This window comes from Artibeus jamaicensis, unplaced genomic scaffold (assembly GCF_021234435.1).
Source record: "Artibeus jamaicensis isolate MK-2021 breed Jamaican fruit bat unplaced genomic scaffold, CSHL_Jam_final contig_490, whole genome shotgun sequence".
In the NCBI taxonomy this organism is placed as follows: domain Eukaryota; kingdom Metazoa; phylum Chordata; class Mammalia; order Chiroptera; family Phyllostomidae; genus Artibeus; species Artibeus jamaicensis.
Window position 1 is genome coordinate 10,688,749 of NW_026521861.1, and position 14,077 is coordinate 10,702,825.

Genomic DNA, 14,077 nt, shown 5'->3' on the forward strand with positions numbered 1-14,077 from the left:
CCCCCCCTCTGCATCACCCTCTGATAAGGATAGTAAATTGACTAACCGATGACTGAGAAGATGAGATGGAAGTTGAAGAAGCCTGACCAACGACATCCTCTAGAACGGTCCTTGGCGAACCACAAACCCTCCCTCTGGTAATAATCATCAGAATGACAATATCAAAGTGCTTAGCTGATACTGGCTGCCATAGGACGAACACAGACCGGTACTTCTCAGATGCTAATGAGCATTCAGGATGGTTCGGGGCGGGGCCTGAGGTTCAGCATTTCTAACAAGTCCCCAGGGGGTGCAGAGGCTGCTCACTGCTCTGTGACTGCGCTTGAGGGCAAGACGCCAGACTTAGCCACATTTCCACCTGAGCCTTCTTTCCTTCTGGACAACATTCAGGCTCTAGATAAAGATATCCCTGTCTCCTACACCTCCATGCAAACGTGCATGCTTTTCACCACCAGACCCAAACCCACTCACATACTTTCCACAATGGAGCAGTTTTTTCTTTAAAGCCCATTCATTCCAAAGCCATCAGGAGGAGAGTTTACCTCATTCGTGATCTGGTTACTGAGTTTTGCGTGAAGGAGGCTGGGAGTGTCTGTCACAGACGTGTACTTGAAGGACTGCGGGTGCTGACGGTATTTACTCTGCATCCACACATGAGAAGGAAGAAGACTCGGTAAGATATAAAACCAGCAGAAGAACCAGCTCTTGAAACACTATTATAAAACCTCCTTTTTGCAAAAGCAGTTAGCCTGTCACCTAGAATCTAGTCCCTCACCTGCTCCTGTGGCCTCGGAACTCAATGGGATGAAGAAGCAGAGAAGGGGCACAGGACAGACTGACTCAGAGGCTTAACGGCAGGAAAGGGAGAGCTAGTCCTTAGCCATGAATGTGAATGTGGCTATTGAAAGTCAAGTTTGCAACAGCAGTTTTCCTTGCTTGCTGCAGATCCAGGGCTCCTCAGCTTTGAGAGCGTATGAGAAACACCTGTGCAGCTTAAACTGCGTGTACATTTACCTGCACCCGGCCCTGGAGATCGGGATGCAGGAAATTGTCAGTGGGCCCAAGGCTTTGGATTTTTTTAAAGCTCCCCGGAGGATTTGAATGCACCACAAGGTTTAGAAACCAACCACTTGGTTTGGAGATTTTACTGGAAAAGCAAAGCACAAAGTCAAGTCCAAACTTTGGTGGATCCCACTTGCTTAGAGCTCCTAATAATCAGTGTGCACCAGGCCTGGCCACTGACCACTCTGATTTCCAGGGCCTTCCATTATGCCCTCCTGTCCTTAGTCTACCAGGAATGGAAGTCCTAGAGCCCTCTCGAGGGTGAGCAAGGCTCCAGGAACTTAGAATTCTAGACTCCTGTATTTTTACCAAGAAATTATTACCAACCTTAAAGCCGCTATTTCATATAAAGCAGTCAGAGAAGCACAGTACATAAATTAGCACTAATCATCATAAAAACTAAGCAAAAGAGGCATGACTATCCCCATTTGACCAATGAAAAAGCTGAGGCTCAGAGAGGGCAGGTGACTGGCTTGAAGTCGCACAGCAAATGAGTACTGGCCTGGAATTTTAGCCTCCTTTGGTTGGTCTCCAAAGCCCACCCGCTTTACACTGTACCACAGGGCCAGTCCCCAAAAGGACAAGAAACATATATCTTATGTTATGGGTCCGTGAATAATTCTTATATGTTAATACAGAAACTGAGTTGATATCTGCAAAGCTGTCTTAAACGCCATTGGATCTGAGTAGAGTATCCAGTGAGAAGAGCGGCCAGGCACGAGGGTATCAGCCGGGCACCAGTGTTAAAACTGCTCTATGTAACTCACTTGCACAGGAAAAAACAAATCGCGAGCTATGCAGCCACCTTTGCTGGAGAAACACACTTGACACCCCTCACCCCCTCCAGTCTCGGTTACCTCACTGATGAGTTCAGATGCCTTTTTTCTCCCTTCAATCTCTAACGTGCCTGGAATGACACAGGCGACGCCTCGCATGAAGTTCAGGTCCGACCGGTACACGTTCTATGGAGAACAACACTGGGAGTTGGAAAAGCCGAACTCGCAGAACGAGGAAGCAAAGAGAAGCCAGAAGACCCACAACAGGACGGCATCGCAGCTGGAACTCAAGGCCAAACCAGTCCCCCAGACGTATGTACTCAGCAAACACACCTAGTAAAGGCTCATTCGGGCCAAAAATGTACGTCAGAAGAACATTCTGCCGTCACTTGCCTCCAGCTGCTAGAGAGGCGCTGGGTAGAGTTTTATTTGAATCTGGCCTATGAAAAAATAAACACTGGAGTGGACTGTGGTTAGAAAGCTGGCTGTCTCGGGGCAAATGTGGAAATGGTTTAATAGGTCTTCTAAAACAAAACCCAGAAGCAGAGGGTGGCATTAATGAATCGTGGGTTAAGAAAGAATAAATGAACCCGGAACCACTTGGCAAAGGCCTGTCTCGGTCTGCGTGGGTGCGGGCACGTATGGGCACCTGACTGATTTGGGTTGACAGTTTAGAGGGGCCCAAATTCACTCCCCTTCAGCCACTGTGGTACCCTCGGCCATGCACACTGCCTTCAAATCACCATCATGAGGAGACGTGGGGCAATGGAGGGCTCTGCTCAAGTGACAGGGGCCCCTGAGCTGAGAGCCTGGCAGCTCCCCGCCCCCACAGCTGTGGAACACAGCTGTGTTCCTGACGGTCTGTGTCACTCAGCAAACACTGTACACGGGCATAAGGTCTGAGCCGAGGATAGCCACCCAGATCGGAGTGCCGTGCGGCTCGCAGGCGCTGCCAAACCAGGATGCCGGGTTGGTGCTGTGGTTTCTTTTCTGGCACAGGCCCGTTACTTGCAAATCTCTCAGCACGAACACCCAGCAAGCTGGGAAGTAAGGCCGCCACTGCCTGTTGGGATGAGACATCCTGCATTTCTTTGGGAGCGAGGAAACCCTCGATGCCTCCCCCAACCCCACCCCCTCCTGGGCCTGCCTGATTCAGCAGACTGAGGTCTGCGCTAGGAAGGCACATCCAGACTCAGGACCCCTTCTCATTTAGAGTTGTGTGATCTTGGGCAAGCCATTTAACCTCACTATCCCTCCCTCTGTAAAGTGGAGACACAGACTATTGGAGGAGGGTCGGTGTGAGGTTTAAATGAGATAGTAGGTGAAAGCACAATGCTTAGAACTCAGCAGAAGTACTCACTACATGATGGCTGGCATTAGATCGTGCAGTGGTGCTTACAAAGCATTAAGCAGGAACATTGGGGAGGGGTTTCAAAAGAAACCCCAGGTTTTGGATTACTCTTCTCTGGAGCACACCCCCATTCCCCAGGCAGCCACTGAGTTAAAGGGAGCTGGCAGGTCACTTACTGCCTCATGGTCACATCGGAGAGGAAAGGGCCCTGGGACAGACGCCAGCTCTCCTTACCTCGCTCTGCAACTTGTGCGCTTTCTTGGCACAGCTGAGCCTCAGGTCTTCCGCCAAGGAAGTGTGCTGGGGGAGCGGGTGTCTGTAGTCCTGGTCGCTGGCCAGACTCTGAGCCTTCCTGGCATGCACCAGGGTCACCATGTCCAACGGCAGATGGAACTGTGCCTTTGAGTGCTCAAAGCCTTTCTTGTAATTCACCTGGAGGCACAGACAGATCAACAGCAACTATTTCAAAGCTTCCTTTCACCCCAGGAGTATCAGGGACAGCAACTGCCATGTCACTGTTCCAGGTCACCCTGGGGGGTGCTCTGGGCAGGGCCAGGATCCTTTCTTTGGGGACAGGACTTTTCCCCTACTCCTAACGCTCATTGCCCCCAGCTCCTGGAGGTCAGTCCTTTGGATGACAGAGACCCACAGTTCCCCCAGTTGTGGAAGATACAGATATTTGAGGGGCAGATAAAAGGTGTCACTAATGTCCTTGCTCAAGGATGGCTCTTCCCACTTTCTGGAGCAAGAGGACACGTGGCTAACCTGAGTCCTCCCACCAGAGTCCCTTCCCTTCACCTTCTCAAGTTCAGGTGCTAGACTCTAGGGAGTTTCCTCTCAAGCTAGCTTATGAGGACCTTCTTTAAAGCTTTCCTAGGAAACCTGGGAGCCAGGCGCAGTGAGCGGATGCTTGGAAAGCCAGTTCTGACAGGCGGGTATTCCCGAGAGCCCCACATGCATCCGGAGGGAGAAGGGGACGGGCATTTGCAGACCACAGGCTCCATTACGGTCCTAGGAGAGGTTGTCTGCAGGTCTGTGACGCTCACTCCGGGCTTCTTGGGGGTCAGATACAAACCACAACTGCTTCCTCTTCTATCCTTCCCACGGACTGCCGAAGCTCCAGCCACTCCTGCCTAACCCGCGAGTCCCACCTCCACTAATCCTCCCCTCATCCCTACCGTAAAGTCCAGGGCAATTGCTATCCACCCCATACCCTTAGGCCAGCATCCCAGGATGGAAAGGGGGAAACGATGTTAGAAATGGGGACACCGAGGCAGAGAACACATCAAGTGGCAAAAGAGCATGAAATATGGAGCTGGCTCCGCCCCTTTCTAGCTGATCTGAGGCAGGGGCTGAGCCACACAGAGCCCAGGTCTCCTTATCAGTAAACCCAGGACGATAAATGGATGAAGTCCCTAGAGACAGGATGATGGTTAAATGAGACATTACATGTAAAAGTGTTTGGTCCTCTGTAACATGGTGTCATATATTAGACTTCATCACTGCCATTAGCCAACTCACACACGTATGTGCAAGGGGACAGGGTTACACACACGTGTGAGCACCCAGCGGGGCCGAATCGAGGGTTGCAATCTGAGAGGCCTCTAGGAGCCAGAGAGGCAGCAAAACTGAGTGAAGGAGAAACTGGGGGAGGAGGGGGTGGCGGCCAGGAGGGCGCAGGTCCCTTCGAATGCTGCTCCCTGTAATCGAGGTCAGCTGTAGCTTTGAAAGCTCCAGGTCCAACTTCTGGCCAGAAGTCTAAACCTTTTATATAAAATTCTCTGTGTTTAAAGGCTTGCAATGAATTCACTCTGTAAAGCAACCGAAACTCCTCTGCAGTCCGAATGCAGACTCCAGGTCCCTCTCTGCGGCCACCGGCCAAAATCATAGAACACCCAGCCTCGAAGGGAGTAAGAGGTCAGCTAGCCCGACCCCTCTCACTTGACGAAAGGAGAAGCAGAAATCTGGAAGGGCCGTAGACCTGGATGTGCCACAGAGACAGCCGGGGCAGAGCCAGCAACCACAACCGGGAGGACAACCGACGTCCGCTGGCTGTGCGTGGTGGGGGGCGCGGGCAGCTCTGTCGCATGTTCTCCCACTTACTTCGCTCTGCAGCGAGCTGGCGTGCACTGAATGCGCGAGGCTGATATCATCTTCCAAGCTCCGGGAGCCGAGCATCTGCCCTTTCATTCTCTCAAACGCCTCTTTGTATTTGTACTAAAGGGAAAGAGAACAGGAGAGAGGAACAGCTCGGGGACACGGGACACGGAATGGAAGAGGTGGGTATTGGGCGAACATGTTTTGTTCTTTTGACAGAAACTGGGTGAGTTAAAAGAAAGGCGTGGGAGTCATCAAAAGGGCTATTCTTTCATATGCAAGACTCCCAATGACTGAAGGGCTGGGGCACGGAACGGCAGGCCCAGCGAGTACGTGGGCGGCCCACGCTGGAGGAAGGTGGGTGCCTTGTCAGCGGTCTCTGCACGTGGACTTGCTGCAGGAAACCGCCGGGCAGAGGGCGTATTTCATCTGCCCAGGGTCCACGTTTACGAAGCATCTGGCTTTGTGCCCCAGCAAGGGCAGTTTCTGTGGCACGTTCTTTCTCGCTGGCTGTTACCTGAGAGCCCTAACACAGTCAGCTGGGAGAGGGGAGGAGATGGTCCACAGGCAATAGAAAGGCAGGGGTGAGGGACAGAAGGCACAGAAATGCGTTAGGATTAAACACTGGCGCAGGGTGGAGCTGGGTGCTCACGTCGCTGATGATGTCACCAGACGCCTTCGCTGCCTGGAATGGGATGGCATCCAACCTCAGTTTGTAGCCCCCGTCTCGAAGTTTGCTCCAGGACTCCTTGTACCGCGTCTGTGGGAAGATGCGCGCTCATGCAGACGTCGTTTCCCACACTCCGTCACCCAAACGGGAACCTGGTTTGTCATGAATTTTTCTCCCAGTCGGGAGTCAGAGGTCACTGGGGCTGAGCAAAAACAGCCGAAGAGCTGGATCCTGCCTCCTGCCCACCCTTGGAGTGGGGAGCTATGGGTGGAGGCTAGGGGTTAAAGGGCAAGTGCTTTGGAGTCAGAGAGACCCAGATTTTTCTGAGAAGCAGGCTGATCGCAAGAAGGAGGCAGGGCACTGCATGTGCATGGCCCTTTACGCAGAAGAAAGAGAACTCAGCTGCCTCTATCCAAGAAGAGAAAGGGGGGCTACCAGAGACTATGGAGATGAAGGCCCCCATTATCTCCTTGCTGCAGCCCCTGATAGACTCACTATACCCTGATGCCCGTGTACCAGCCCCACAGTACAGATGCCCTTTGTACTAAGGCATTTTTCCTAGTCTCCTCCTTGTAAATGACTTTGACTCTCCCGCAGGACCAGCTCAAATGAAAATGCAGGGGCCCCTTGTTCAGAAATATCACAGATTTCAAGATGGCGACAGCAGAGTATCAAACCAAGCAGGGCCCTTCTGGGCTGGGATGCCATGCACCTGCGCTGGTCCCCTGGGGTCCCGTAACTACAACCCATGCCCCCCATCCGCCTCACCTCACTGATATTCATGGCATTCAGCTTGGCCAGCAGGACTTCAGGGAGGTCAGCCGTCTGCGTGTAGTGGTGTTTTATGTTTTCTCCTTGTTCCTTGTATAACCTCTGTGGGTGGAGAGAGGTTTTGCATGAAACCCAGAAGCCTCTCCCAAGCAGGCATCAGCCAAGTTGAACTCCAAGAGACAAGGGTGCTGCAGCGGCCACCTCCCCATAGAGACAGGATCAGGGGCACCCTGCCTCCATCGAGATTTCACAGCTGGCACGGTGCCACACGCCTCGTTCTCTCCCAAGTTCTCCATCCCCACTCAGAACATGACAGGCTGAAACCTTCCCCTGGGTTAATGCTACACTTGTAGCAGCACAATGCAGAGAGGGGCAGCAAGGGAGGGATGAGGTCTAGTTAACATGGGTAACTTTGTTATTAACTGTAAGCTAGGAGAGGGCATGAAAATCCAGGAGGGCATGAAAATCCAATGGCGCTCACACCGGGGCAGTTTCCCCTGGACTGACTTCAGTCCTCACCCCCTCTGCCATCTCCAGGATTCTTGTGCCAATAACTGTCTCCTGAGTGGGTCTGGGGCACACTATTCACCGGGAATTCAGATTTGGGCATACAATATTCTGATACGGAGCAGTGACACAGGGAGTCGGCATCAGCCACCAGAGGAAGTTTCTAAACAGGGCTTTTTTTTTTTTTCATCCCAAATCTCATTCGATGTGTCCAAGGTTCTATGTATCACAGCAGTGCCCCCTAGAGTTGGTTAGGGTAAGGGAGAAACACAACTCCTTTTTCTTTGCACGAAAGTCCTTGTTTCTCAGAGTTCAGTTTGATTCTGATGGGCTGATCATCAAGACATGCCAAATCCCTAACCCCATCAGTTTGTAAATCGTCCCAGAAAACATTCTGACAGGTGCTCAGGCCATTTCAGAATGCCTGTCGAGTAAAGGCACAGACTGAACAATTTGCTCAATTGGGACACAAGGGAGAGAATTTTGACTCCCAAAATTTGCAAACCTCTCCCTCCGAAGTTTGCAAATCTTCCTCGTGGCAAGTTGAAAGGCTTGGGGATATCTAAAAGGAGAATCTGCCCTGCACAACGATTTCTGGGCTTCTCTCAGTAGAATTAGCCAAACAGGGCTGATTCATGTTTCTTAGAAATTCATCACTCAAATTAGACTCCAATGAACCCTTTGCTGAGAGAACAAAAGGCCAGATCTTGGTTCACATTAGACTGAGAATATGGAACATGGCCTGAAAGTGTAGTCTAATGTACAGACATCAGGCCTACATGGTTTTCAAGGCCTTTGGGAAATTCCAAGAGGAATTCCTGCCCTTGGGTCCCAAGGAGCCCTGGGCGTGGCTTTCATTTTGCAATTACCGAGAATTTCACCCAAAAGCTCCAGTTCTGAAAACAATGCTTTAACATAAAAAAGGAGCAGGGTAGAAAGTCCCACCACAGACAAATCTACGAGACATGCAAATGGGAAGAAATGAGGGCATTGGGGCCATGGGGTGGCAGGGCCCCAGTTGGCATCCGCGTCCTAATGAGGAAGGCCCCCCGCCAAGGTGAGCCTCAGCAAAGGACAAGAAGCTCCTTCATCCTTAGAACAACAGAAGGAGCAAGCCAAGAACCCCTCGGCTTCAATCGCGGTGTTGAAAGAAGCGCCCACTCTTACAGTCATAATGTATAGACATTATCGCTTACATCCACTGCTTGGGTATAACTAATTCTGGCCTGGACCATCTCCGGAGTGTCTTTAATACTGGTAAACTTCAAAGCATCTGGATGCTGACGGTACTTCTTCTGTTGAGCAGAAAAAAGATCAAAGCCGTGAATTTTCTGCTGCTCTTTCATGCCATTTGAAAGAGAAAATCATGGGTTGCTCGAGATTAGAGCGAATTTGTGAACATAATTATTATTCGGCTTCCTCCATCTTTATATCTGCGGCGACTTCGGGTTAATATTTGTTTCCATTTAAGAATAACCTCGTGTCAATTAACATTAAAGTATTTCTACCTGGTGCAAAGACAACATCTCAAAATTAGGTTATGCCAGTAAAATACTGTGGGATACACACCTAGGAAAGGATTTTTTTTTTTTAACGAGGCTTCAAATGCTGTCTCACAGTTGTTTACATATCTTAGTTTGGGTCTCCCAAGCAAGAAAGTACATTCATAGTTACATTTATCAACTGGAGCTTTCAATTTTTCTTTCCACAAAGGACTTGGCAGAGATGATCACAGTCAAAACTCGCATTTAACAGTTAGTGATCACACGCTAATCACTATTGAACCCAGTGCCGTTAACATACACAGTAACTCTTTGAACTGTTGCAGCAACAAGAACAAGGCTAACACCAGTGACAGGCGGCATCACATAGTTTGAAAGACCCTGAGACAACAACAACAACAACAACAACAATAAATCACAAAAACCTCAGACGCCAGCCGGGAGAGACCTACAAACCCAGTGTCGATTCTAAAAAATCATGCTTAAATCAATTCCTCTTTGTTCTTCCATCAGACTACATGTCTAGGAGACTGGACTGGTGGATATCTTTGTGGAATTATGAAGTCTACCTTTTCCCAACACAAACAATTATTTTATAAACACTTCCTCATTTGTCAAGTTGGACTCTTGGATACTGGCTTGTCTTAAGACACAGCTCAGTATGCATCGCCTGTTTTTGTAAATAAAGTTTTATTGGAACACAGCCACACTCAGTCACTCATGTATTGTCTATGGCTGTTTTCGTGCTAACAATGGCAGAGTTCAGAAGTGGTGGCAGAAACCGTGTGGCCCCTAAAGCCAAAAATATTTACTATCTGGTCCTTTACAAAAGGCTTGCTGTCAGCTGCTTTAAAGGACAGGTGTGTGTGGGTCTGTGGCTCTTCTGATAGAGCCTCACATTCCGTCAGGAAACTGAGAGGTCAGCTCAGTTTGACACTAAACTGGAAGCAGGGCGAACTGAGTGAGAGGAGGTAGTTGGGTAAAGCTGCTAAAAGATGTCTTGACTTACTGAAGTTTGAGAACTTGTGTGAAGGATAGAAGGTAAACAAATTTGTCAAGTTTGCAAAATGAGGTGGAAAATTAAGATCACTGTAAGATACATAGTTCCAGAAAGATCCCTTGGCTGCCAGACTTCAGTGCATGAAGGCATCATCTTGAAGTTTAATTACTGGTGTAATGGCCTTTCTTATTTGTGTCTTTTTATGAATGGGGCCCATGTTGAGAGCTTGGGACCCTGATTGCCCCAGTTTGTTCCTGTAAATTTCCCACATGCATCTTCCTAACATGGCCTTTCCTTAATGAGACTGAGCACCCAGGGCCTTCTGGGCCTTGAATGCTGACCAACATTCCCAAAAATTAGGGGAATCAGAGTGGGCCCACATTTGAAATCAGCTCTGTGATGGGTCAGGTAACTAGAACACTCTCCAGTTGTCCAACAGCAATGCTGAGTACATGTGTTTGCAAATCCAACACAGGTGTCTTTCTGTTTTAAAGGCACATGCAGTCTCCTCCTGAGACCAAAACAAGGTCCCAGGCAGCTCATTGCCAATGCGGAAGCCTCCTGGGGCTACGACCATGTGACCCCCACCCTGAAAAGCCCAGGAGGACCAGACTACTCTGAAAGCAGCTAAACACATGCTCACTGGCCTTCTGAGCAAGTCCCCAACCAGACAGACTTGGACAGGGGTGGACCTGGGTTGTTTGAGGGAGTGCGGGCTCCCTGTGTGAGCGTGGGCCAAGGACAGCTGCCTGCTGTGTCCAGGCAGGTGGGTCTCCACCTGTCGGCAGGATCTGCAAGTACTTTCAGTTGTCACGAAGAAGCAGTAGGTGCTAGATGGCCAACGTTGTGGCCCTCTAGCAAGTACAGGCCAGCGATGCTGCCAAACACCCTACAAGGCCCAGGATGGTCCCCACAATAAAGATGATTAAAAGATCCATGGTGCCGAGACGGATAAACCCTGATCTGCTTAATGAGGCTGTCCGAAAATGTGAGGAAACGCCCCTTTTCATAAAGCCGGAATGCCCTCAGGGCCAGGTAGGGTGCTTCCAAGGAGACAAGAGCGAGGTTTAAATGGAAGCAATGCCCCCCCAACAAGAGAGGACTGTGTCGTGTGTTGGACACCACATGCATATTCAAAAACTGTTTACATTGTGTCTGAAAGAAAGGGAGAAAATGGGCAAAAAATCACAAAGGGGCATTCTGGGAGCAATAAATGTGTCTTTTCATCATTTCTCCCATGTTGCTTCATTAAAAAGGTAAGTTAGTGGGTAGCAATTGAGCTCCCGTTTGATTGTCATTATTATTCATAATATCATTTGTCACTCACTTTGTTTTTGCTGGGGCTCCGCAGGCCCCTACTGGGGTGTGTTTGGTATGTGGTTTCTCTCTAATTACCAGCCCCAGTCTGGGGGTTGAGGTCTTTCATGTAGCTTTGCCTTTTTCTTCGCCTTTTGAGTGGAAATTATTTTAATTTTATACAGAAATGCCACACGCCTCATGCAGCCAGGGCTGCCGCACGCTGTCAGGAAATCTCACCTCGCTAATGAGTTCTCCTGCCTTCTTTGCCTGCTCCACATTTAATGACCCGGTGGCGACCCAGCCCGTGCCTTTCATCCACTTCACATCTGCCCTGTATTGGTTCTGACAAAGGAGAGAGGAAAAAAAAAAAAAGAAAAAGGAAAGGCAGGCCATTGTTGGTGTGCAGACATTTAAAGGGCTATTAGCAGCTCCTGATGCAGCGTCGGTGGCAGCTGAGTCAAATGAGATGCCACTTTTGTCTTATCCTTTCCTGCACCGTCACAGGTAAGGCTCCAAAAGGTAAATTAATTTCCCCTTTAATTGGAGCTGGTCCATTGGATGGCGACTTCAGGCCCCACCCAGCGCTACTGGGGGCAAAGAGGGGGGGCTGAATCAACCTTGTCCCTCATTAGGGATTCGTGTCTACCTCGGAAAAAGGAGCATCCCCGGTGTCTGCTTTCCCTAGTTTCTTGTTTAAAATGACATGCAGGGGAGAAGAAAATGAGAATTCACCACAGAAGCCAGGTGGGGAGCTATTTGAGGGAATTTCAGAAGACATCCGAAGCTTTCCACGCAGCCAATGCTTGCCTCGCACCTCAGCTCCGGGCTGCGGGAAAGTGGGGGTGGGTTTCTCACTTCTTTACTTGCCATTGATGGTGTGGTTTTGCTGGAAAGCCATTAAATGGACCCATCTCCACAACAAGCATATCCCCATCCATCCTGAAACAGCTCTGCCTGCAAGGGTGACTACATGGTACCCTGGGTATCCAGCTGGCAGCCGCTGACCTACCTTTTCAGTCCACCCACTTTCTTGTACCAGAGTCAACTGAAGACAAAAGAAGATAGAACCAGGCAGATAATATAAGGAAAAGCGGGGAGGGCTATTGATTCATGAACCGATCATTCTAAAAATAGGTACTACTAAGGCTGGCATGAGCATCAGAGATGGACTCCTATAGGAAGGTGTGGTTAAGAAGGCCACAAATTCATTTTCCCCTGACAGTAAAACAAAATATGCCAAACGTATATAGAACTGAACTCCAAGAAGAGAAAAGCGGCTTTATAATTACCCAGTTAGTCATATAGGATTTATAATAGGCATAATTTGAATAAGAGATAAACCAGGAGGAAGCTAAAATGGTCCCACCTCGGGACCCAGGAACAGGTATCCTGTAAGTATAAACCATCATGTTGAAGGATCTGGGAAACCTTGCACCAACACTAGCATGCACACGCACACAGACACGGAGCTTACATCACTCTGTAAACTGTAAGCCTTCTTAGCCCATTCCACCTTCATGTCTGTGGGCAAAGCTGTAAACTGATGGGACACCGTCTTGTAGCCTATGTCGGTGGCCAAATGCTGAGCCTTGCGGGCGTGCACAAGGTGGACCATGTCCAGGGAGACGTGGCACTGGGACCTGGAGTCCTCAAATCCCTTTTTATACTCCAGGTCGCTCTGCAGCTTGGACATTTGCAGCGAGTGGCTCATCTGCGAGTCGCTCTGGGCATCCTTTGCCCCGATGAGCTTCCCTCTGGACTTCTCATAATCCTCCTTGTACTTCACCTAGATGAGAGGAAGAGAGCCCGGGTAGACCAGATCTCCTAAAAACACTGTGATGCTTCAAGCCACAGGCATGAAAGTTAAAACAAAGCCATACAAAAGGATCCTAACAGTATTGGTGCCCTAACCATGCCTCCTTTGAACAACCTGTCATCAGACAGTGAAATTAATATTACTGCTCATCATTCCCTTATCACCTCAGATGCCAGGAAGCTCAGAGCTACGGAATACTCAGCTATAGAACAGTCTCCTCATAATTTCCTGGTGAAATCCCACCATTCGTCTATATATTTGCCATTGCTCTTCTTGGATTTACTTTAAAGTAACCTGTTGCTTTCCTGAAAGTCACTTTAAAATCCTTTTTGGTATTAGGGAGGACATTATAAATAAAAAGTAGTCACGAAATTTTTAAAAGACACATAATATCCAAATACAACAGCTGTGCGAGAAGGAAACCAAACTAAAAACAACTGGGACACCTGAACATTTAGAAGCGTGGGGAGCCAAAGGGAGCAGGTACTAGACCAAGAGCAATGAGGATCGGGAGAAAGAATCAACATGGAAATGCCTTAAAGAGTGTAATGGGATACCAGCGTGTCATTTTTAACCTTGTCATTGTTGTGGCCATCAGGACACTTGGGCTCTACCCTCACCTCTGCTAACCACACCGGCAGCATCACTATCTGTCACCATTTATTGAACACTGACTCCGAGCCAGGCATGGTGTAAACCTGTGCCACCCAGAGTGCCTTTGCAGAGTGGAGCTGGTTTGTAAAATGTTACCGGCTGATAAGATGAGGAGCTTGTGTTGGAGGGCAAATCAACTGCATCACCAAGACACTGTTTAGTAGAGCTGATGCCTCTCTCTCTCATACACAATGTAAGTGCATAACACATATATTACATAATATATACACAATATATCATATAGGTGAGGTACATCCGATGTAAATGGCAGGAGCCGTGGAGTCGCACACATGCTGCATTCCAACTCACCTCGCTGGCCAGGTCCCTCTTGGCTTTGGCTGTCAGGAAGGCCAAGGAGTCAAGACGCAGCTCAAACCCTTTTGCCTTCTGGTTTTCCCAGCTGCTCTTATACAGTTTCTGAGGGGATTTGGGAGAAAAGAGGTCACCCTCACATGAGAGGGCTCCCCAAGTCTCCGTAACGACCTCTCTAGGACGCGGGCACCCATGACGTCTTTCCCAGAAACCCTAAGACCACAGAAAACCTGCAGCCTGAGTTCAGCCTCCTCATTCCT

General features: G+C 49.3%; 1 protein-coding gene across 7 annotated transcripts in view; it reads right to left on the reverse strand.

Annotated features, from left to right (window-relative positions):
• The window catches only part of NRAP (nebulin related anchoring protein), a 66,623-nt gene that overhangs the window by 16,963 nt on the left and 35,583 nt on the right, over nt 1-14,077 (reverse strand). For 6 of the 7 annotated variants that reach the window (XM_053668460.1, XM_037132854.2, XM_053668455.1 and 3 more), the window contains 10 exons: nt 13,815-13,922; nt 12,510-12,821; nt 11,273-11,377; nt 8,431-8,529; nt 6,725-6,829; nt 5,939-6,046; nt 5,293-5,406; nt 3,424-3,621; nt 1,920-2,024; nt 543-641 (listed from right to left, as the gene is read on the reverse strand). In XM_053668460.1, coding sequence (XP_053524435.1) covers nt 543-641; nt 1,920-2,024; nt 3,424-3,621; nt 5,293-5,406; nt 5,939-6,046; nt 6,725-6,829; nt 8,431-8,529; nt 11,273-11,377; nt 12,510-12,821; nt 13,815-13,922 — 1,353 coding nt within the window. The remainder of the gene's footprint in view (nt 1-542; nt 642-1,919; nt 2,025-3,423; nt 3,622-5,292; nt 5,407-5,938; nt 6,047-6,724; nt 6,830-8,430; nt 8,530-11,272; nt 11,378-12,509; nt 12,822-13,814; nt 13,923-14,077) is intronic. The other variant, XM_053668458.1, reaches the window with a different exon arrangement.